Raw genomic sequence first — 21,683 nt, forward strand, 5'->3', positions numbered from 1 at the left:
GTCACCCAAGGAAGCGTGCCACGTAGGGAATGTTTGCCTGTGAGTTTGGACCAGGAGCGTGCTAGTGCCTTCTCCTTGTGGGAAAGCATCTGACAAGGGTGGGTTTTTTTCCCCACCTGCTGCCCCTTTAGAACTGCGGGCCCCACCACGGACCCGGGGGTCCTGGCATCTCCTAGGCTTTCCAACTGCCACCTCCCCCGCAGGGCCTGCCAGGTCCTCCTCCTCTCCTGCCGCAGCTAAGAGTTCAGACGTTTTCTCTGAGCCACGTTCTATTTTAAAATTCATAGTACCAGGAGAAAATGCTAGGACGTCACACCCTCTCCACAAGATCACGTAAAACCCGACATTCCAAGGCAGAAGAAGTGAGTCGTGTGGGGGAAAGAATCCCACCTTAGGCAGGTTAGAGCATTGCATGGAGTAACGAAGGTCTCCTAAGTGGCTGCTACTACGAAGGATGGGGGGGGACGAGGGGCGGGAGCCCTAGGGGGCCTGCTATGCACAGCACCACTGCGGCCTTGCTCTTGGGCAAGCTGGGACCTGCACAAGTGTCCATAGAGACCGAGGGGACCCAGGCCGATGCAGGCTGAGACCCCGTCACTGTGGCATTGGTCCTTCACTTGCAAATTGGGCACGCGTTCCCACCACTGCAGGAGCCTGGCCCCAGCCCCCACACCCACTTGTCTGGGAGGTGACGCTGTCCTGATGAAGGACAGAAAGGGAGAGGTCGGGCAGAGCGCAGGTGTTGCCGGAAGGGCCACGGTAGCCGTGAATGACCGTGAGCATCCAAGTGAGCGGCTTGTGTGTCCGTGGGTCCTCACCGACCACACCCACTCCCAGTTCTGTCCCTTCCTGTGGGGCTTCCCTGCCTTTCCCTTCAATCCTGCAAAATGCAAATGACAGGAGAAGAAAACACTAAACCTCCCTCCCGGACCACAGGATGGGCACTGTGCAAACAGGCACAGCACGGCTGTGAGCAGATGAATGATGCCCTTTCTCCTCGGAAGACCGCCCTTCAGCCATTATCCTCATTTTGCCATTTTTAAAAAATGCCTTAGGGCTGCATAACCGTGGATGTTCTCGCCATGGCTTCTTAGACCCATGAAACCTCACAGCAAGGCACGCTGGCTCTCCACATACCCCCTTTCTGTCCCATACGGACACTCGTCATCCTTGTTTGGGGGACCGTCCCTGCCGCCCCACAGCTGCATGAAAGTGAACTCACTCTGGGTGAGCGTCCCTCGCACAAATACTTTCTAGAAAGTGGGTCTCTGGTGAGAAGGTGCAGGGAAGCCCCCGGGGCACGTGGGGTTCCCTCCCCCACAAACACCCAAAGCAAACCCAGCATCCGATTCAGTGATCTCGACATGGCATGAGCAGAGAGAGTTTCTACTGACGTGCAGCTGGGCTGACGTGGTTTCTCGGGCCCTTCGTTCCCCGCCAGTGAAATCAGGACTGAGATGATTTTCCGAGGGAAGCAAGTCCATGGGGAGGTAGTTGAACAGGGCACAGAAGACCCGCCGGGGCTGTGGGTACAGTGCACAGCTGCCCAGCTCTGGTGCCCCACGCTCCATCCCCAATGCCCCCCTCGTGGTTGAGAACACTACCCAGGAGCAGTCCGAGCTCAGATCTCAAAACCTGGGAACACATGCCATGCGCTGTGCAGCCTGCGGAAACCCTTCGCCGGGCCTCGTGCTTCCAGGAGGAAGCTGCAATCAAGACGAGTCCATGGAGGCAAATTTCTTGTAAAAGCTGAGTGAGTTGACGAAATTAACAGAGCCGTGGCAGGGAGGGACAGCTGCGGGGAAGAGTCGCCCTGGCCAGTGGCGAAGGGGAAGGTGGGGAAGGTGGAGTCTCCTCGCACAGCTGGGGCGTCTGCAGAGGTTTCAGCCCAGCCAGGAACACAGCTCCTCATTCCAAGTCCCCACAAGCTCTTCCTCCTCCACCAAGATGGTTTAGAACCAAAGACAACCTCACTTCAACTCGATACATTGTCCCTAAAAGTAACCACTGTTTCTTTCAAGGATACCCACCAAAAGTGGTTCGTTCACTATGTGTCGAATCTCTGCTATTTTTTTCATCGGTGCTTTTAAAAGCAACTTCAGTGTGAGGCTATGTCCCAAACAACTGAAATATTTTCTAAAAAAAAAAAAAAAAATCATGCCGGGCCATCCCACAGTTTCCGTAAAGAATTAAAACCATTATCGAAGCAGACAAAAATGCGAGCGCAAGGCAGAAAAACAATTTAAACACGTAACTTGACACAGTTCTTAATGACACCCTGCACTAGAATTACGATGGGCTGCGGATGTAAAACTCGCTACAGTAACGCTTTGTGACTGGCGGTGTTGAGGCGTCTCCTGCGGTCTTCCCTTTGCTTAATGGTTGTTGTGGCTGTTCCGTTTTCACTGGTTGATGCTCTGTGCAGGGACAAACTAGACTAATAATAATCAGGAGAAACTTTAGCAAACAGTAAAGGCAGATAGCCAGCCACTGAAAGGGTGATTTCATCAGACCCCATGGCTAACGTGGGGTTCAGTCGGTTCTACCTGGGCAGAGTAATGTGCTAAAGATGTTCACAGAGTAATTAAAAGCCACTTTCTTTATTATTATGTCAAAACGTAGTGACGGCTCTTAGAATTCGGACTTCTCCACAGTGACTCACGGCAGACACATAGGCCCATGTGGCCTTCTTCTAAATCCCCCCTGGTCACCTTCTGTGCCAACGGTTTGCATCCGCGGGCACTCCGTCAGCCCCTCTCTGTGAAGGCACCAGGTTCATTCCGGGAAAGGCCGGGCCTGTTCTCCTCCGCCAGGACGAGAGACGGGAAGCACAGTGTGACTCCGAATACCCACGCAGACTGTTTGTAAACTCCAGCATTCTGACGTGATGATACCATGTAATTACACATCAGCAAAGACCCTGGAGGGTCATTCAATCCCTCTTCTTGCTGAAAACAAGACCAATGTGACTCGCTAATGACATGTCATTGCCTTATGGTACAAGGAACTTTCCGAGGGAGAGAGGGTACCATCTCCCGGCACATGATATCTGTCTCCCTGGCCTTTCCCTCCCGGAATTGCTGCCCAAACCTCTCCGACCCAGGAAAGAATGAAGGCGGGGGAAGACTTATTAACTTTCAGACTTTCTGTCCGCTAACACTTTATGTTTTTATTAACGAAATCGTCTAAGAAGTCTCTCCAAAACAGTTGCAATGCCTAAGAAAAAGGTCAACAGCAAATGAGAAACGCAACACGCAGTCCATCCGGTATGAATATTAGGAAGGAAGGTGATTCGGTTCCGCAATACGCAAAGGCGGGACCAATATGATGATGTACACAACCCAGATGCTGGATGTGAACTTGACCTGGGGGACTTTTTGAAAAATGCTGAGCGGTGGTGGAGGGGAAGGGGAAGGGAAGAACGGGTGAGGAGGGAGGTTGTAAGAATCCAGGGAGATCAGGAAACCTCGGAATTACCCGGCCCAGAGCTGTGTGGCCACACCGGGTCCCTCAATGTCGTGGATTTGAGTACCATGTGAAAGCCACGGCCAATACTAGCAACATGAGATTCTGAGGAAAACTCTAGATCATGAGCATTCCGAGAGCTCGTTGTGGTTCAAGGGCAACATTCTGCCTTTGCCGACCAGGACAGCAGCGGCGCCCAGCAGAGAAGCACACTGCTGGTTCCAACAAGAAGAATGTTGGGAGAGAGAGCTCACCCAGCTTGGGGGCCAAACACCCTTCTTCACATTCCAGGTTACGTATCCACCATCGCGTGTGAGCCCTGGAAAAGTTAATGTCTTCCGTTCTCAGATGAGAAGAATGGGGTTTCCTAACTCTTCTCAGACAAGTTCCTGACGGCTACGTGGCTGCTGGGTGGTGTGAGGTCTTCCGAAAGGCGCAGTACCCATGAAGACACAACGTCAGTGCGGTTCCTTAACGCCGAGCTGTAGGAATTGAGTTGAGAGCCCATAAATCCCTATAGGAGACCAGGAAACTCCAGCAACAACAGCCTGGGCTCAGGCCCAACCTGGAGGGAGCCGCAGCAGGGAGGAGAGTGGAGGGGTTTAGAAAGAGGTCGCAGAGGGACTTGGGGTCCCTGTGGCCCCAAAGCCCTCTGAGGTGTCGGATACAAAGGGTTAGGATGTAGTCAAAGAGAAAACCCCGGCTCCCCAAATGGCCTCGCTTAGGCTAAAGCCCACGACACCCAAGCTAGACATAATGCCTGACGTAACTGCTGTTAACCTCAACGCACACTCCTTATGTCCAACTGTTCGTCCAGTTTGGGGTTGAAAAAGAAAATAGCCCCCTCAAGGAAGCATGGGAGAGGCAGACGGTGAGGATGAGACGGGCCGGCCGAGCTCAGTGCCCCCTTCCCCAGCGGCCAGCAATCCCTCCTTACTGTATGTGGCGTCCTCTCCAGCCTGCATCCACACCCTCAATGGCATGTCCTTGACCTTCCTCTCGTGGCTGCCTGTGAGCCTTAGTAAGCACTGCATAAGCTGGGGTGGGGGAAGGCTGGTCAGAGGAGGAAAGTTGGGGCCGGAACGCAGAGCACGGGACACGTCATGGCTAGAGCTAGCACATCTTACGAAGCAGAGGAGGCACCAGAGAGAAACCTAAAGCGTCCCTAACGCTCCAGCAGCACTCTCAACGTGGGCCGTGCAGCCAGGGTATCCCTGGAAGCTTGTGAGACATGCCAGAGCTTGGGGGTGCCCCAGACACACACGTCTGGGTCCTTTCTCCTGCTTCCCGGGCATGTCCCAGGGCTCCAGGTATGGAAAAACATGATCCTCTTGGTCAAGTAATATGATAATCTTTGGCGGGGGTGTATGTCATTTTCAACCACGTCAAGTCCATGGCTGCTTCGGAACCTGCCAAGTCTACGCTCGGGAGCAGAGAGAGTTCAAGGTCACAGCATCCAGCGCAATCCAGGCCCCGCCCCCCGGATCTCCAAGCAGCCTTGGCTTCACTCCAGCCTACATGCATCTTTGTAAAAAACCGCTGAAGGAAGGCACTATTTATTGTTCTGGGAGGCAGTGAGGGGAAAAAGCAAGGTGGACTTTTAACGGCACTCCCAAAGCCCCCTGTGAGTTCTCAAAGTGGATTCCGGACAGCTGCGAACCTCGAGAGGTGCGATCCGTCATTCGTGATAAGCTGCCCCCGCCAGACTCGCCGAGGCCGGGATCCTGGCACGCGGACCAGCAGAGGTCAGAGATTAATGTGAAATCACGCAGCTAATGACTCACGCGCGTGAACAGTAGCTAACGAAGCATAGAACTCCACACACCAGAAACCGGCCACTGTCTCTATTGCGACTACCGGCCACTGAAAAATGTTCTCCTTGAACCATGGACAAGGCCCCATAAACGAAAACTTTTATTTTTCCATCACACTGGTGCGGAATATTGTCGTAATACAGGTTGGGACGCACTCAATAAATCCCATGTTAACGTCAGAGCAAAGTCTGCCACCTGCACAAAAGCTGGAAGAGCCAAGATTTAGCTGAGTTTCTTGTGTTTTGGGGGAAAATCTAAGCAGGTAAAAGCATTACTAGAACTGCATGGGGCTTTTTTCCATTGTAGTCGGCCTCACTGAGTGCTGGGTGCTTGTCACACTGTTTCCTTGTGGCACATGCTTTTTCACGGGGCTGATTTATGTGCTCCTCATTAGAGAGGGCAGAATAATTAATCACACTAAAACAGAGCACCTGAGAGTCTATTAAACGCTGGCGTATGTGGTATTCCAGCTCATCCATCATGCTTCTGAGGGGTTTCAGTATGAACTTCAAAACGGAGCCTGTTTTAATGAGAGATCGCTTGAGAAAACATGATGAATTCAATGTGATAGCAGACAAAGAGCAATAACCCTGGGAAAAACTGCTCTGCAAAAAAAAAAAAAAAAGAAAGAAAAGAAAAAGAAAGTCAGTTCCCAGAAAAAGGTGTTACCTGCAGGATTAGAAGCACCCAGCACCTGGAACTCAGGGGTGTGTTCACACACGAACACAGGACCTAGAATTCAACACCTAGAATTCCCTCCTCACACAGCGTCTGCCCAGGGTTTCACATTTCAGTTAAAAATTCAGCTTCACCTCTTTGCCCGCATCTCTTTGCTCTCTGAGTGCGAAAAGCACATGCAAGATGTTAAAAGCTAACATCTACAAAACTAACCACTAGTAAAGAAACTTCGAAGGGTAAGTGTTTTTAAATTGAAAATTTCAGTTTCTAAAAAATGTTCTGTTTTAGACAAAAGATTTACAGCCGTATTAGCAAAATTGAGAGGAAGGTTCAGAGAGCCCCCACGTAAGCCTCCAAGCCGCCCGGCACAGCTGGCCCAGGACGAACATCCCCCGACAGTGCACCGGCTACAGGCATGAACGTACGTGAGACCTCGTTACCCCCCACGGTCCGGACTTGACATTAGGGGCTGCTCTTCCTGGGGTGGTAGATCCCACGGGTTCAGACAAATGTGTAATGACTTATGCCCATTCTTACAGTATCCCGTGGAATAGTTTCCCGCCCCAGCACCCTCTACGTGCTCCCCCTTGACCCCTCCCCACCCCTGCACCCCAAGCACTGCTCTCTTTGCTGTCTCCTAGTCCTGCCTTTTCCAGAATGCCACAGAGCTGGAAGCGTACCACATGCAACCTTTCCAGATCGGCCTCTTTCACTTAGTGGTAATGCACAGTGAAGGTTCCTCCACGTCTTTCTGTGACTGGCTGGCTCGTCTGTGCCTGTCTGTGCTGAATCATATCCCATTGTCCAGATACTCTGGGTGAAGTGTCCTGTGGAGATCTTGGCCCACTGGTAAACTGGCTGCTTTCAGTGGCCTCTTCTTCGCTCCCACGCCAGACTGTGAAGTGTGGGAGCATCAAGGGGAGCACCCTATTCATTTCTGTACCCCATGATCTCGCATTTGTAACGACCGCTGCCCAGCAACTGTACATGAGGTTCAGCTCCAGGTGAAAGGCGCGGCCCCTACCACAGTGAATGTGGCAAGATTCCCACCACCCCGCTTCACAGGTGAGGGAACCGAGACAAAGAGACCCTCAGCAGGCCAAAAGGAAGCTCAGAGACAACTCTTTTTAAAAGGAAAAACGCACTGTAGTTGCAAAGAACTTGTACGAGGAGCAGACTTTAGGACTGGCTCGCCAAATTTATAAACAGCAAAACTGCAAACATTTAAGGAAAAGATGCAACATGGCCAGTTTTGCAATAGTCTGCTCATGACTGAAAACCCACGGTTCTCATAAGCTTCTCCCACCCCCAGATGCCCTGCCATGGCTTCAGAACCAGCATGGCCAAAGACAGAGACGCAGGCGGTATTTGGAAGGGTCTCTGCCACAGAAGGAAGCAGAGCATCTGCTACCGAAATCCCCACGTTCCCAAATGCAGACTCAAAGGAGCATCTTCCCAAACTCCCACGCTATAAATGAAAGAGAAGATTTGCAATGCAATCAGTTGATCGGTTGGTATGGTGGAGCCTATTCTTTCAGAGAGGACACCTGAGTGTGTCATATCTCATAGATATGACGTTAAGATACAGATACACCTACCCAAACACGAGCATTGAAATAGAGACACCTGGGCCCAGACAGCTGTAAAGTAGAAAGAGAGAGAACTAGACCTCGGGGTTTTCAACTGGCAATGTTGGCCCACAGCACACACAGCAACGTTTGGACAAATTTGTTTCTGGGGGTGGGAGGGATGCACCTGGAGCCTAGTGGGTGGGGACCGGGGACTCTGCTCAACACCCTACAAGGCACAGGACGGACCACAGCAAAGAGTCAAGGCTGAGAAGCCCCAAACTAGACTCATCTGGATGGCACGCATGCTGACTGTATACGGAGATAAAATTGTAGTCCTCATTTCCCGCGGTTGTTCAAAAACCAAACAACCCCCTCCTTTCTTCCCAAAATTGTGGAGCAATAAGTGGTACCGAAGCATGGAAATCTTGCCCTACGAAAAATATCTCGAATATATTCTACAAGCCCAGGCCTCCCGAAGAGCAGAAAGACAGAAACTCAGACAGACGCCTGTTCCGATGTAGCTTCAGCCCTAACTACGTTTTTCTGTCCCGTGGTCAACGAGAGACTTGGCCAGGGAACACATTCTGTGCAGATTCCTTTCTCGTTTGCTTGCATCTGTGAGGACATCATCTCCCAGATTCAAGAATGTGGAAACAACAGGAATGATGCTCCCCACTGTCTTTTAGACTCTGGCCCTGTGGGAAACCATGCTCCCAGATGTGGGCAGTTCCTGGAATGATCGGCAAGCGAGCTTGGCTGTGCTGCATCACAGTGAGACAGCCGGATGTCAGGATGACAAGGGAGGAAGGGCAGGGTGGGGGAGGGTGAGAGGGAGGACAAGGAGGTGGGGGTGAGGCCAAGGGGCGGGATGCGCTTCTATTCCAGGACATGCTTTGGAGAGCCTGCCAACCTCCGCTCAGGGTCTACTCGAGCTAAAGAAGCGGGGAAAGAAGTTTGAGTCAACCTTTCAGATTTTCAAGGCAACCTTCTCGTAGTAAACGGCTGTGCTAGCCCAGCACACAGAAGAGAAAACGGGGGGCAAAGTGTTCCCCTTCAAACAGGGATGCCTTCCACTGGGGGAAAGTCCACCCTTCCTCAGCACTGCAGAAATAGAAAAGAATCTCAGCGAGAAGCGTTGTCATGGCAACCAGCCTCCTACTTTCTTCTCCTCCTTTCAGAAGGTAGCCAGCACCTTCTGCATCGTCTTGGCTTTCTCGTCCTGCCTGCATCTTTCGGCTCTAGAAGGCAAGCCCCCGGTCCACGCTCTTGAAGCAGTCTGAGCTTGGCTTCTACTTGAATCACCTATAGAGCAGGACTCTTGGGCAGGCAGGGGTCGACCAGATGTCCAGACAGCACCTGCTGTCCATATGGCTGGGTGGTCTTCTGCTCCTTGTTTCCTAGTAGGTTCCTCATCTGCGGTGCACAAAACCCTGGTCTTCAGGGGACATGGCCCCCCAGCAATGGCGGGACATCAGTAAGCGGGACAAAGATAAGCGGCTTGCCATGGAGGAAGGCACAGGGAGTTGAGGGTCTCAGCAAATTGTCTGCACAGAGATTTCTCAGAAAACACTCCACATTTCCAAAAGTGCAGATGATGATGAAGAAGAGGAGGAGGAGGAGGGGGGTGATGATGATTTATTACTATTATTCTGTTCATCCATTGGAAAGCATGCTGGTGGCCCCGAAACACAAGGCTGCTTTGCATATTGGATGATTTTAATGGGAGCTGGCAGTCTGTCCAGGAGACCGGGGGACGTGTAAATATAACATGTGTGTCCTCTTCAAAATCTCTCGCAGTACTTTACCTTTGCAAGTCTTGGTCAATTGTCTCTGCAGGCCACAGCCTATGACCTGTAGTATGGAAAGAATGCTATTGCTTTCCGTGGAATAGGGACTTAAATACAGCAGGGAGCTGCCCTGGCCCACTTGGTGGGAATGTCATCCCATACACCAAAAGGTGGCAGGTTCGATCCCCAGTCAGGGCCCATTCCAAGGTTGTGGATTCCATCCACGGCGGTCAGAGAACATGCAGGAGGCAACCGATTGCTGCTCCTCTCTCACGTGATGTTTCTCTCTCTCTCTCTCTCTCTCTCTCCATAAAATCAATAAACATATCCTCAACTGAGGATTTAAAAAAAAAAAAACAGGAGGGAGCGGAGAGATGTACGTAAGTCTACCAAGTGTGTGTTATTGCTGTGTTAAACAAGAGTTGATGAACTTAAATCAGAAGAACCATTCCTATCAACCCGACAGGGACCCGTGAACAGGCGAGAGCACCGTGAATCTGAATGCTACATTTCGGTTTGCACGTAGGCTTTCTCAGCTGTTCCAGCCTTTCTTGCAGAGAAGTTGTCAGTCGCTACCCAGCTAAGAAGGCGGCCCATCTGGATTGTCTTTAGATGAGCGCGGCGTTTGCTCTGGAGGAAGGAAGACGGCACCGATAGCGGGGTGGGTCTCAAACATAAAGTATTAACGCATTCGAATATCCTAGTGGGCTGCAGGGGAAGGTGCAGACTGAACGCAAAACACGGAGAAAACATCTCTAAACGGCACGGAAATTAATTCCCGTCATCTCTCTCGTCCCCAGCACGGGGATGATAAATGGCAGCTTTGGAAGCTGATGAATTACTTGGCAAAATTAACATTTCTTGTTTCATTAAATGCACTCTCTACTTTATGTTTTCATTTCTGGACTTATGAAGTTGTCACTCATTTGGAAATTAGCTGCGGAATTTAAAATAGCATCAGCGATCATGGGAGATTATAGGGAGGAGAAACTGGCATTTTAAAACAATTTTCAATTACAGTTCACATTCAATATTATTCTATGTTAGTTTCAGAAGTGCAGCAATGTGCTTAGGCAATAATGTACCCTATAGAGTGGACCCCCCCACCCCACTCAAGCACCCAGCTGGCCCCCCACTTGCCTCAATCCTGGGCACACGACATCAGAAAACATACATCCCTGAAATTTCTGATGAACACACATTGTATGACGTCTGCAGTGCTGGCAAGGTCTGTGCCTTAGCTTTCAGAGAAAAAAGGTGACATGAAAAATAAAATTATATGTATATTTGTAGGTCCCTGCAACAGACTATTATTTTTTCAAGTTGGCGGAATATTTAATAAGTTGGAGAGCAAACATCGTATTAAATGGCAAAAGCTATAATTTAAAACAAAAGGATAAAGAGAGCTTGAATTAAGAATTTAAGTTCGGCCCTTGCTGGTGTGGCTCAGTGGATTGAGCACAGGCCTGTGAACCGAAGGGTCGCTGGTTCAATTCCCAGTCAGGGCACATGCCTGGGTGGTGGGCCAGGTCCCCAGTGGGGGGCGTGCAAGAGGCAACCAGACATTGATGTTTCTCTCCTTCTCTTTCTCTCTCCCTTCCCCTCTCTAAAAATAAATCAATGAATAAAATCTTCTAAAAAAAAAAAGAGTTTAAGTCCAATTTCCCTCCCTCTTGGTGGGCTATTGTTTCTCCTGTCCCTCTGAGGATAGATTTTAGCGCTTTCGGGATTAAAAAACCCCAGTTCATCACCATATTCTTCTCAAGTGCAGCCTTGAGAACTTTCTAAACTCTCCTCTTCTCGGAATCCCTCACTGGCCAACTTTTACATCATGCGGACACTGGAAAGAACCGTGAAGTGTAAGCACTCACACCCACGCTTCCAACCCCTAACTAAAGGAGAGCGTGTGCGGAAGGTCCCCGGAGCTCTTGGGGGTCACGGTCCCATGCACACGTTGTACAATGAGCCGCAGCAGAAGCCAAGAACAAAGGTCAAGGTGAAATAATTGCTATTTCCACACGACACACTCGTCCTCCGTGACGTCCAGGAGGCCAGCTGCTCCTGGGACACTCCTGCGAGGCCCCCGGTGAAACATTGCTCTTTTGTTAGACCAGTGCAGATGTGGCGGACTAAGTTTCGGTCGGCTGAAATTCGTAAGAGGAAACATAAGCCTTCCTAAAGAACTTGTGATAACGCGTCAACAGCCGATGACGTCTCAAGAGTTAAAAGATGGGTCGTGATTAAAATAGCTCCGTGAACAGGCGAGAGCACCGTGAATCTGAATGCTTCATTTCGGTTTGCACGTAGGCTTTCTCAGCTGTTCCAGCCTTTCTTGCAGAGAAGTTGTCAGTCGCTACCCGGCTAAGAAGGCGGCCCATCTGGATTGTCTTTAGATGAGCGCGGTGTTCGCTCTGGAGGAAGGAAGCAATGATCTCCTTAAATATCTGCCTCTCTGCGGGAGAAAACAGTTCTCTCTTAGGGCGGGAGGCCCATGGCTCACATCAGCAGGGCCCCCCCAGCACCTGAGATGCCAGAGAGCAGACTGCGTTTGTGGGTTCCCACCGCTGGTGGGAAGGGGACTTGGGTGGGCGGACGGACAGGGGATTAATGTTAGTCCAGGGGACTGGTATTAGTTGATGGACTGATTCCGGGGCGGCTTTGGGCGTCGCAGCAGCCGCCTTGCTGCCCACAATGCCCGCAGTCTGTGAATTCGTGGGGCCCCCAGAGCCAGGGGTAGAAGGACAAACATGGGACTCTTTCACCCCGACCCCTGGCCCCCAAAGATAACTGATTCTCAACGTTGCTACAGTTGACGTCTGCCCTCTGTCATCTCTGAGTGTAGGAAGCAGGGTCGTGTAGCGTAAACACTTGGGAGTGTAACAATTAGGGCTTGAGTTTCCTTTGACATTTTTCTCTATTGATTGATTTTTTGAGAGAGAGAGAGAGAGAGAGGAAGGAAGGGTGAGCGGGGGGAAAGGCAAGAGAGGGAAAGAGGAAAAAAACATCGATTTGTTGTCCCACTTACTGATGGCTTCTTTGTCTGATTCTAGCATATGCCCTGACCGGGGATCAAACCCACAACCTCAGTGCATCAGGGTGATGTTCTAACCAACTGAGCTACCCGGCCGGGGCAGGGCCTGAGTTTCTGCTATGCAGCACGGGTTCCCTCACTCGCAGACCTTCCGCCTTCCTATCTGTGAAAGAAAAATAGCATTCCCGACCTCACAGAGTTACTATGTAACTGAAACACATAATTCACGTCGGCACAAAGACATTGTAACATGCGGCGCTGAGTGCCGCCGCTCGGGAACTCGGAGAGGTCCTCGCTGTGGGTCCCCCTGCACTCCCTGAAGCTGGGGTCCACCGCACACCAAAGCCTGGGGCAGGGAGCTGAGGTGGGCAGCCCCCTGTTCCACAGCCACCTGGGCGCTTTCTGAGGGGTGCTGGCAAGGGTGCCCCTGAAGGCCACATGAAAAGCATCAGAGCACTTGGGGGTTAGCCTGAGGCTCACCCACCCTCGCCAGAGCCAGAGAATAACGGTCCTGTAGGCCAGGTGCAGGCAGTCTGGCTTCCTGGCCCAGGTGTGTGGGTAGCTGAGGGGAGCAGTGTTCCCACAGCCCTGGAGGGGCCTGACAACCAGTGTTCTCACAGCCTGGAGACCGGGTCCGATACACTGTTCCCATAACAGGAAGTGGGCTCGCATGTGCAAAATTGTGTTATGTTAATGTTGCGTCAGTTTTCCAGCTTTTTCCCCTCTACACTTAAACAGGTAGGGACCCCCTGGTGGGGGCGATGATGATGAGGAGAGACACGCAGGGGACAGGTGCCATGATGGTGCCGCGTGGGGGAGCAAGGGCCCTGACATGAGACATGCAGACAGACACGCAGCTTGCAGGGTGGGTGGCTCGCCCACCCGTGAATAAAGGCGTGCCCGACATCCCAACAGCTCCGTGAATACTTACTGTCTGCAAGAGTACCGTGAACCTGCCTGGCCTCCCCAGGTGGCAACACAGGTCCACACAGCGTCCTGCAGAACCAGGCCCTCAGCCCTGGGGCAGCTGCAACCAAGAAGCTCCCAGAGCCTGGCTGCTAGCTGAGGGGCTGCTGCTGTCCTGAGCCGCAGGGAGCCCCCCGCAGAGGGGCCGGCTCAGATGAGATGCTGCCTTTATCCCCGTGGGCTGGCCCAGGTTCCAGCAGCCCAGCTGTTCAGCTCACAGGTCATGTCCCTGGGACACTGCCCCTGCCGAGACACGCCCCCTGCTCGGACATGTCACACAGAGGGTCTGTCCCTCCCCCACCCCACTACCGCCACCGCCGCACGAAGGCTGTGGGTTGCCCTTGTAGCCCCTGCTGGGCTGGATGTCCCTCGGGAGCGGGTTCCACGGCCTCGGCTTTGAAACTGTAGACATCCATCAGCATTAGAGGCAATACATGGAAGTGATTAACACAGTGCCTTTAAAAAAAAAAAATCCACAGTTGGTGATTTACGGGAAAGTGAGCTCTAAACACTGTCTCGATACCCCTGCCTCTGCTCATTGGCTTCAGACCTTCTCCACCCTGGGGAGACGCCTCCCCTCCCCAGCCGGAAAGCACGTGGGAAGCCCTTTGAGGAGACAGAGGGGGTGCCAGGTCCTGGGGGGCAGGGCTCCCCAACCACCTGCTCAGGGAATACGAAGGTGGTGAACTCCTGCTATTCCCAGCTATTTCCAAGTATTTCCAACCACTTGGCACAGCTCACTGAGCAATGGACCATGAAGGACCGCAGTGGGCTTCCGTACCGGGCCTCCACATTTGAGGTCTTTGTACTGAATCCATCGGGACGTAGAAAGTAAATTCCAGTCGCAGAAAGCGTTCGGAGTCTGAGCTGGTTCCTTCGGGACGTGCTAACGTGTGCGCGCCCTCAGCTTCTTTTCAAAGGGACAGTGCCAGAGGCGTGAGCTCCGGTGGCGAAGGTTCTCTTCTTTTCCTTCTCGCTCTTCCCTGTGCTGCGTGGCGGCGTGTCTAAAAGCGTGGGGTTGTCCAATCTGCAATACAGCAGTGTCCGATGAGATCAGGCTCTCTGAAGGCAGCGGCTGAGGTGGCTTCCTAGCAGCACAGGCTGAAGGGGCGGCTGTGTATGCGACCTAGCAGGTGAAGGTCTGGGCACAAGGCAGGGAGGGCAGAGGGAGGAGCTGAGGGGAGCCTGGTCCCCTGAACAGTCTGCAGCATCCATTGAACCAACGACTCAGGCACAGCAGGGGCTGGCCGCTGCCTCTGTCCCCGCAGCGGTGAGCCCAGGCTCACGACCTGCCCTCCTCATGGCAGAGGACGCCTGGGCTGCCTGGCAAGGTGACGCCACGGGCAAAGGTTCATCTCTGACGGGGAGCAGCTGTAAGCTATTACCAGCTGACACAGGAGCGGGGTGGGGTGAGTGGGGGGCCACTGGAGATCGGGACAGGAGGTCACCAAATGTATCCACTGGGAAGGAAATGGTGTCTTGGACCTCCTTTCAGTACTTCAGAGAATCCGCAAGACATCACACTTTTTCCTAAGACGCTGGCGCAAAGCTAACTCAACTGTCCAGAACATCGATCGGCTTCATCCCTGTACTCTGATGACAAGGGGACCGCATGCAGATCTGTGCCTGAAAAACTTATGGGGCCCAGGGGCTCGGACTGGGGACGCTGTGAGGGGGCCACTCCAGAATTCCGAAGGGCTGCGAGCACTGGCACTCTTGCCCCTTCCCTGGCCCTATTTCCGCCTGGCAACAGTCTGTGTAGTCGCGCCGTGCTTCCAGGGCAATTGCCGGGAGTCCCCACCCACCCTCACAGTTGTATGAGTCGGATTTGGGGAAAGCGAGGCCCAGCTGCCCAGGGAAACAGCCTGGTATTGAGGTGACAGCCACCGTGCCCCTCGCCACGCCCACACAGGTCTCTTCCCAGCCCTACGGTCCAGGCTCATGCCCCGAAAAACACAACGGGGGTGTACTCGGAAATCGGGTGACTCCCCGTGCAAGAACTACTAATGCCTCCTCATGTAGGGTGGCGTGCCCTAAAGCGTGAGCGCCGCGCCGAGAACATGAGCTTTTTTCAGTGTCGGCCTCCAAACACGCATGTGTCTCCTATGCACCGTATAAGGACACCTATGAACGTGTACAGGGTGTTAAAATACATACATGTAAATACATACAAAGCATTTCTCCTCTGAGGATGTGGGGCAGACGGGAGACAAGGACGTCCACAGGGGCTTTCTGGTGCATTTTTCAAATGTTCTGCAAGAGCCACAGTGAAATTACCTTTTACATCACGTTCAAGAAGAAACCCTGGATTCAAACCACCTCCACTGCCCATGAATAGCCTAATGTTTAGTTTGGGTCACGTTCAGAAATTCTTAGAAACACAGCCAGAGGTCCCGTGACGTGAGCCGGGGAACCTGAAGGCCAGACCTGGGGGTGGGTGGCCTTTGCTCCCAGTCACCCTCTGAACACCTGGCCTTCCCGGCCCAGAACCTGAAACTCACCGCAGGCCTGGGGACACATCCGGAGGGGACCCTCACCCATCGCTAAAGCTCTCCTCCACACATCCCGGAGCCTGGGGCAGAGGTGTGGCAGGCCAGGGGTTTTGATGTCTTAATGGTTTGTTTACTTTTTCTCCGAGGACAGGCTGATGCTCCCCGGAGAAGCAGCTAATCACCAGCTTAGGTCTCCCCTCTGCCAAAACAAACAGCTGGCAGTTACTGCGCAGGGAAAGCGTCTGATCTTGAACCGGCTCCCTCGGGGAGCCTATCAGCGGTGGCCTTACAGGGTGAATTATGTCCCATTAAGCAAGAATCTCTTAACACTAATAAAAGTCTACAACTCCAGGGCCAACGGAGGCTGCCAGCAACCTGCCACTTATCTTCCAGCAAGATCCCGCCCTGTTCTTCCACCGAACCACTGGCACCAGGGCCTTCCTCTCCCAGTCCCCCTGCCCCCCGCCCTGGCCCCACCATCTGCGCCTCCTCCCCGAAAACACAGGTGGAAGGTAAGGTGTGCTCATCCGCAGGGCTTAGCTCCAGGATTCGGCTCCTGTTGCCACCGCGACTGGAGTCCCCTGTGAATGTCCCAGTGAGCCCCAGCGAGGACGTCACTGGACGTCAAGCAAAGTGAGAGTCGCAGAAAAAGACACAGGGCTTTTTCCCAGCCGTAATCTCCCTCTTCTCCCTGCTCTCGAATCTTCTAGCGCGTTACCCAAGCAACTCAGGAGAGTTCCTTGCAGCGGGTCCAACCTCTCCCACGAGCTCTGCGCCCTTGACACGCACAGGCGCCCGCCACCGGCTTCACGGGGCTGCGAGCGGCCCACACGCAACGCAACCACTCCCTGCTCACACGGGCCCCAAATCCCTGTCACCTTCTGCCCCCGCAGGGACCTGGGCGTGGGTGGGAGGAGGGGGTCGGGGATGAGAAAGCACGCCCTGACCGTCCCACAGCTCAGTGGGGCTGTCCTTGGGCCATGCTGCTGGGTGGCCAGCCAGAGCGCACAGGTCCCCAGGGACAACCTGTCACCCACCCTTCATGCAGGTACGTAGCTGTGTCCGGTGAGGACACCGCAGGGCACTGGCTTGCCCGTGCGCTACGGGCTGACCAGCAGGAAGAGCTGCGCAGCCTGGGGCTCTTCTAGGACGAAGGGCAACGCATCGCTGTGGCAGGAGCAGAGCAGGACACCGGGCGCGAGTCCTGCCTGAGCAAGAACATGCACACACGAGGCCCCCAGCACCTACGGAGAACGGCCTCCACGCATCCTGCAAGCTCCCCTTTGGGCTCCCACTGGACACACCTCCCAGTGGGCACTTTGGGGGTCCTCTCTTCCTCCTTCCCAGCCTGATGAGCCTGGTGTCCTTCCAGCCACGGCTGGGACCCCCCAGGGAAGAGCCAGGAAGCCCAAGCCGTGCAGAGCAGGTGCTGCTGCCTGCAGGTGAGTGTGCCGATGTGTGCATGGCACGCAGGCACCACACAGTTGCGGGGAACAGCAAAGGCTCCCCAACCACCCAGGCAGGCGGTCCTGTAGGAAACTGGCCCACTAAGCATTCAAACCTTAACCGTCAGAGCAGACCCCCAAGAAGCAACGGCCCTCCCTGGGAAGCTGGCTACACTATTCCCCGCGCGACCAGTCCCCCTTCTCAGCACTGCCTTCCCTTGCCAGCGACCACAGGGTACAAACGGGCCTGCCTCCTATGGTTGTCGGGGGCACTGAGACACCGCTTGTGACCCCCGGAGCAGCGGCGGGTCCTTAGGTATCTTCCAGTTGGCGTCAGCCCTGTGTTACCCTCACTCCTGTGTCCCCAGGGTGTTCAGGACCACTGGGCAGCCATGGGCTCTCACTGGACCCAGGAGAGGCTGGCCGGTCAGGGTGGCGACCTGCCCATGCCGCCCCTCTGCAAGGGGCAGAGCCTGACGCGGAGCCCCTGCCTGGCTCCCCACCCACCGCCTCTGCTCCACACCCCCAGGGCAGACCGTGGCCTCGTTCCCTGAGGCAGCACAGCCTCCCCACCCCGCCCACTGGCAGCATTTCAACTCCACAAGTGTGTGGTGTGAGAGAACCTCACACGGCGGCCTGCTCGTGCCAAGGCGGGGTGCTGGCAGCCTGTGAGATGCTACCGTGTCCTTTCTGTTCGCATGTGACGGGAGCACACAGCAGTGAGCCGGTGCCATTCAGAAGCCGTGTCCCTCTGCGTGGGAAATTGTAAGCACCTCCAGGCCCAGGGGCTGTGCCCAGTAATCCAAGGATCTGCTGCCACCCTTCCCAGCAGCACGCATCGGTCAGAGTGCCCTGTGCTTCCGGGCGTGGCCGACAGCCCCGTGCTTGGCGGGTGAAGCCAACCCAGCTCTGTGGACAGGAAGGCACCAGCTGCGCCCCGTCTGCCTAGAGACCTCTAGCTGCTGCAGGGCTGGCCGATGTGGGCGGGAGAAACTGGCGCTGACTGACTCTCTGTGCTCCACGCGTGCACAGGCTGGGTCCTCACCAGCCACGGCCCTGGCAGCTTCCCTGCGGGAGTGCACACCCTCAGCTGGCCTCACGCCTGGAGACCAGTGGGCTCCCAAGAAGACGCCGGAGGAGTTGGAAACAGGCAGCTGCCCCAGAAACAGCCTGAGCTTGGGCTGCGTTGCACGAGTGAGTGGGGTGGGGTGAGCCTGCTAACGGGGGATCTCCCCAAAGCGACCCGCGGCCCACTCATAAACACCGCACAGAGATGCCCCCACGCCCTCCCAATTACTTAAAAGGGGGGCGGGAAAGGAAAGCTTCATGATGAACAAGGACCTGTGAGCTGCTGTCTTTTCAAATCCCAAGAAAGCCTTCCTCCCTGCAATTTGGATACATCGGAGAGCCATTCCAAGGTAGGCCTACACCCCCCAGAGCGGCTGCGCCATTGATTGCAAAAGCGGCAGTTATTAAGTCCTAACTGAGTAATTTGCAGCTTCCTTCACCCCAGCTAATTAAAATGTAATCAGGGTTGTCTGCAATGCGCATTCTGTCAGCAGTTTTTCTTCCGCGGGGAAGTCGTGCCAACCGAGCACAAGAAAAGCCTTTCACGGGAATTGGCTCCGTTTGAACTGCGTCTTCAGCCGCTGAAACTGTAAAACAAATAAATCACAGCCACTGACAATTCAGTAAAAAGACATGGACAGAAAGGAAAAGATACTCTTTCTCCCCAGGAATGGGCGGCTGTGTTTTCTGTTGTTGAAACAGTGTAGCATCTTCTCAGGAGGGGGCCGGGCCGGGCGGGCCGGGCGGAGGCGACGGGGCCAGGTGGCTGGGCGGGCGCCCCCTCCAGGCCGCCCGCGGAATGTCACCACGGGAGAGGAGCCCTGCGTTTCCCCTCCGCCCAGACCCCGGAGCCCCCAAGTGCTGCCAAATTCCCCGAAACCAATTCACGCTGCTTCTTTGAGAACAAACAGAACCTCACACTCAGGCAAACTTCTGGAGCTGCTTCAACCTCCCAAAATCTCAGGATGACATGCCCACCCCACACCCCTCGCCCCCCGCCCCCGGAGATTTGCCCCAAACTCCACAGTCAGTACAATCGCCTCCTCTCGCGCAGCTTAATTCCCAGGCCCCTTGGGAGGCGCCCTCCCCCCAGTCCAGAGTATTTAAGGGCAGAAGACTCCTCTTCGAGACCCCCAAAGAGGTCCCCCTACCCCGTTTCCTTCTGGCCTCCGCAGTGTCCCCTGCGGCCAGAAGTGGGGATCTTACAACAGGTGAGCAGCGAAGGGTGTTGGCGAGGTCGGGGAGAGAACCGAGGCAGAGGAGAGACGTAAGGTGCCGGCGAGGAGGATTTCAGAGTGCGCGCGCTCGGCTCGGCTGCGGAGTCGGGGAGCAGCTCCCTTGCGCTCCCGCCCTCTCCACCGGATCACTGCTCAGGTCCAGCGGGGGTCTCCGCCACGATGGACCCCCTCCACGGGCGCCAATCACGCTTTTCCCCAAACCTCCTACACACACCCTGGCCCACACACGCGCGTGCGCGCGCTCCAGCTGTGAGGGGTGGGCTGATAATGACCCCTGGCCTCTTCTCGGAGCATCCAAACACGACCCCTCTGGTCCTGTATCCCCTCCATCTCTTCCTTTACCCTCCACGCTATTCATTGGCAAAACCTTGACGCTGTGCAGCTCTGCACTGGGGCGCTCACAGCCACCACCGCGCCCTGCCCGGACACACACTCTGGAACACACGACTTGCCCCATCCAAGCGCCCTGCCCGGGGCTCGGAGGGTGGGCCGCGAGCTCCGGGCCCGCCTAGTGGGACAGCTTCGCTCCACAGAGACAAAAGTATCGGCCCGCGGGCACCTGCGGGGCTGGGCACGTCTCTCCGGTCCCGGGGCGCAGCCGGATGCGCCTCCCCACCTCGCTCGTTGTGCCTGCGGCGCCAAGGGTCCCGGAGCGCCTGGGAGTTCCCGGGAGTTCCCGGGACTCGCCACCAGCCCTAGTCCCGCGCGCCGCAGTCCCGGGAAACTACCGAACGCACACACCCACCCTTGGAATCCACCAGCCTGCACTCCCTCCCGCAGTCCGCCGCCGGGGAGAAGGGAGTTCGGCAAACAGGCTGCAGCCTTCCTTTTCCTTTCGGGAGCAGGGAGAAGCCTGGAGAGGCGTGTTCGAGCACCGCGATTGTAAAGTCCACGCGGAAGAACAGCGGACCCGCCGGTCACCCTGGGCGAGAAGTTTGGGCGCCGAGGCCGGAGGCGCGCGCCCTAGTGCGTTCCCCGCGCGGCCCGCAGCTCCGGGAGCCCCGGGCGCGCGGCGGTTCGCGTACCTGGAAGTGCTGAAAGAAGGCGGAGATGCGCGTGATCTGCAGGCTGAGGCACCTGGAGGCGCAGCGGGCCCTCTGGACGCTCCCGGCCGACAGCGACTCGTCCAGCCGGCGAGCTGCCGCGGCGCCGGGGCCAGCCGCCAGGGAACTCTCGGCGGCCGCCAGCCAGAGGCAGAGGGTCAGGGCCGCGCCGGGTGCCCCGGGCACCATGGTTGCGGGTCGGGGGCGCGGGCGCCGGGCGCTGGCCGAGGCTCCCAGCTCCGCGCCGGGGCCGCACTGCCGGGGACCTCGCGGTCGCTGCAACTCGGCTGGAAAGTTCAATCATTCAACTCCAGCCCCCGCGCTCCCTGCCTACCTCCCACCCCGCGCGGCCTCCAGGGGTGGGGTGAGGGTGACAGGCGGCAGCGCCATTGGCTACAAGGAAAGTGAGTGACAGGGGGGCCGGGCCGAGAGCCGTGGGCAGGTCTTAGAGGCGGCTAGCCGGGGCGCTCCCAGGGACGGCGACAGCGACCGAGTCGCAACCATGCGCGCCTTTCCAGGTGGTCCGTCTGCCACGCAGGCGCCCCCACCGCCCGCATGCGCTCCTTCCGACCCCAGCTTCCAGGTCAACGTCAGGTGTGAGCGAACCTGGGCCTGGGGTGCCAGGGGCTGCGGCGGGAAGGAGGGTCTCGGTCCCCGGGGGCTTCAGAACGGAAGGCCTTCCTTCCCAGCTTCTTCCCCGGGTGCAAGCGGCGCTCACCCTTCGGCACGTCTGGATTTCTCTTTTCCCAGGTGGTAGGGAAGGGCTCAGTCACCGAACTGAAGAGAAAGTCAGAGGAGAGCAGCCAGGTGTGAACATTGGGCGTGTTCCTCCTCCCCTGGCTGCCATTTGGTCTGTCCTCCCTCCTTCCCTCCTGCTTCCTTCTTTTCCCTCCTTTCTTCCCTCACACCATCCCCCCCCCCGCCCCCTTTCCTTCTTCCTCCCTCCTCCCGTGTCAGGGTTACCTGGGAAACGACCAGAGGACAGCCCCGCGACCTTTGTTAAAGAGACGCACGCCCCCGTGTTCCTCGGGTGTCCGTTTGTGGCAGGCACTGTGCTCCCGGTGTCACTCTTTCAAAACAGAAGT

General features: G+C 55.5%; 1 protein-coding gene across 2 annotated transcripts in view; it reads right to left on the minus strand.

The window, feature by feature from the left end:
- LOC112313309 (anosmin-1) overlaps positions 1–20,869 on the minus strand; it is a 105,598-nt gene extending 84,729 nt beyond the window's left edge. For both annotated transcript variants that reach the window (XM_071220403.1, XM_053917685.2), the window contains exon 1: positions 20,581–20,869. In XM_071220403.1, the coding sequence (XP_071076504.1) occupies positions 20,581–20,787 (207 nt within the window). In that variant the 5' untranslated portion in view covers positions 20,788–20,869. The remainder of the gene's footprint in view (positions 1–20,580) is intronic.
- Positions 20,870–21,683: the final 814 nt, after the last annotated feature.

Source organism: Desmodus rotundus, chromosome Y (genome assembly GCF_022682495.2).
Source record: "Desmodus rotundus isolate HL8 chromosome Y, HLdesRot8A.1, whole genome shotgun sequence".
In the NCBI taxonomy this organism is placed as follows: Eukaryota; Metazoa; Chordata; class Mammalia; order Chiroptera; family Phyllostomidae; genus Desmodus; species Desmodus rotundus.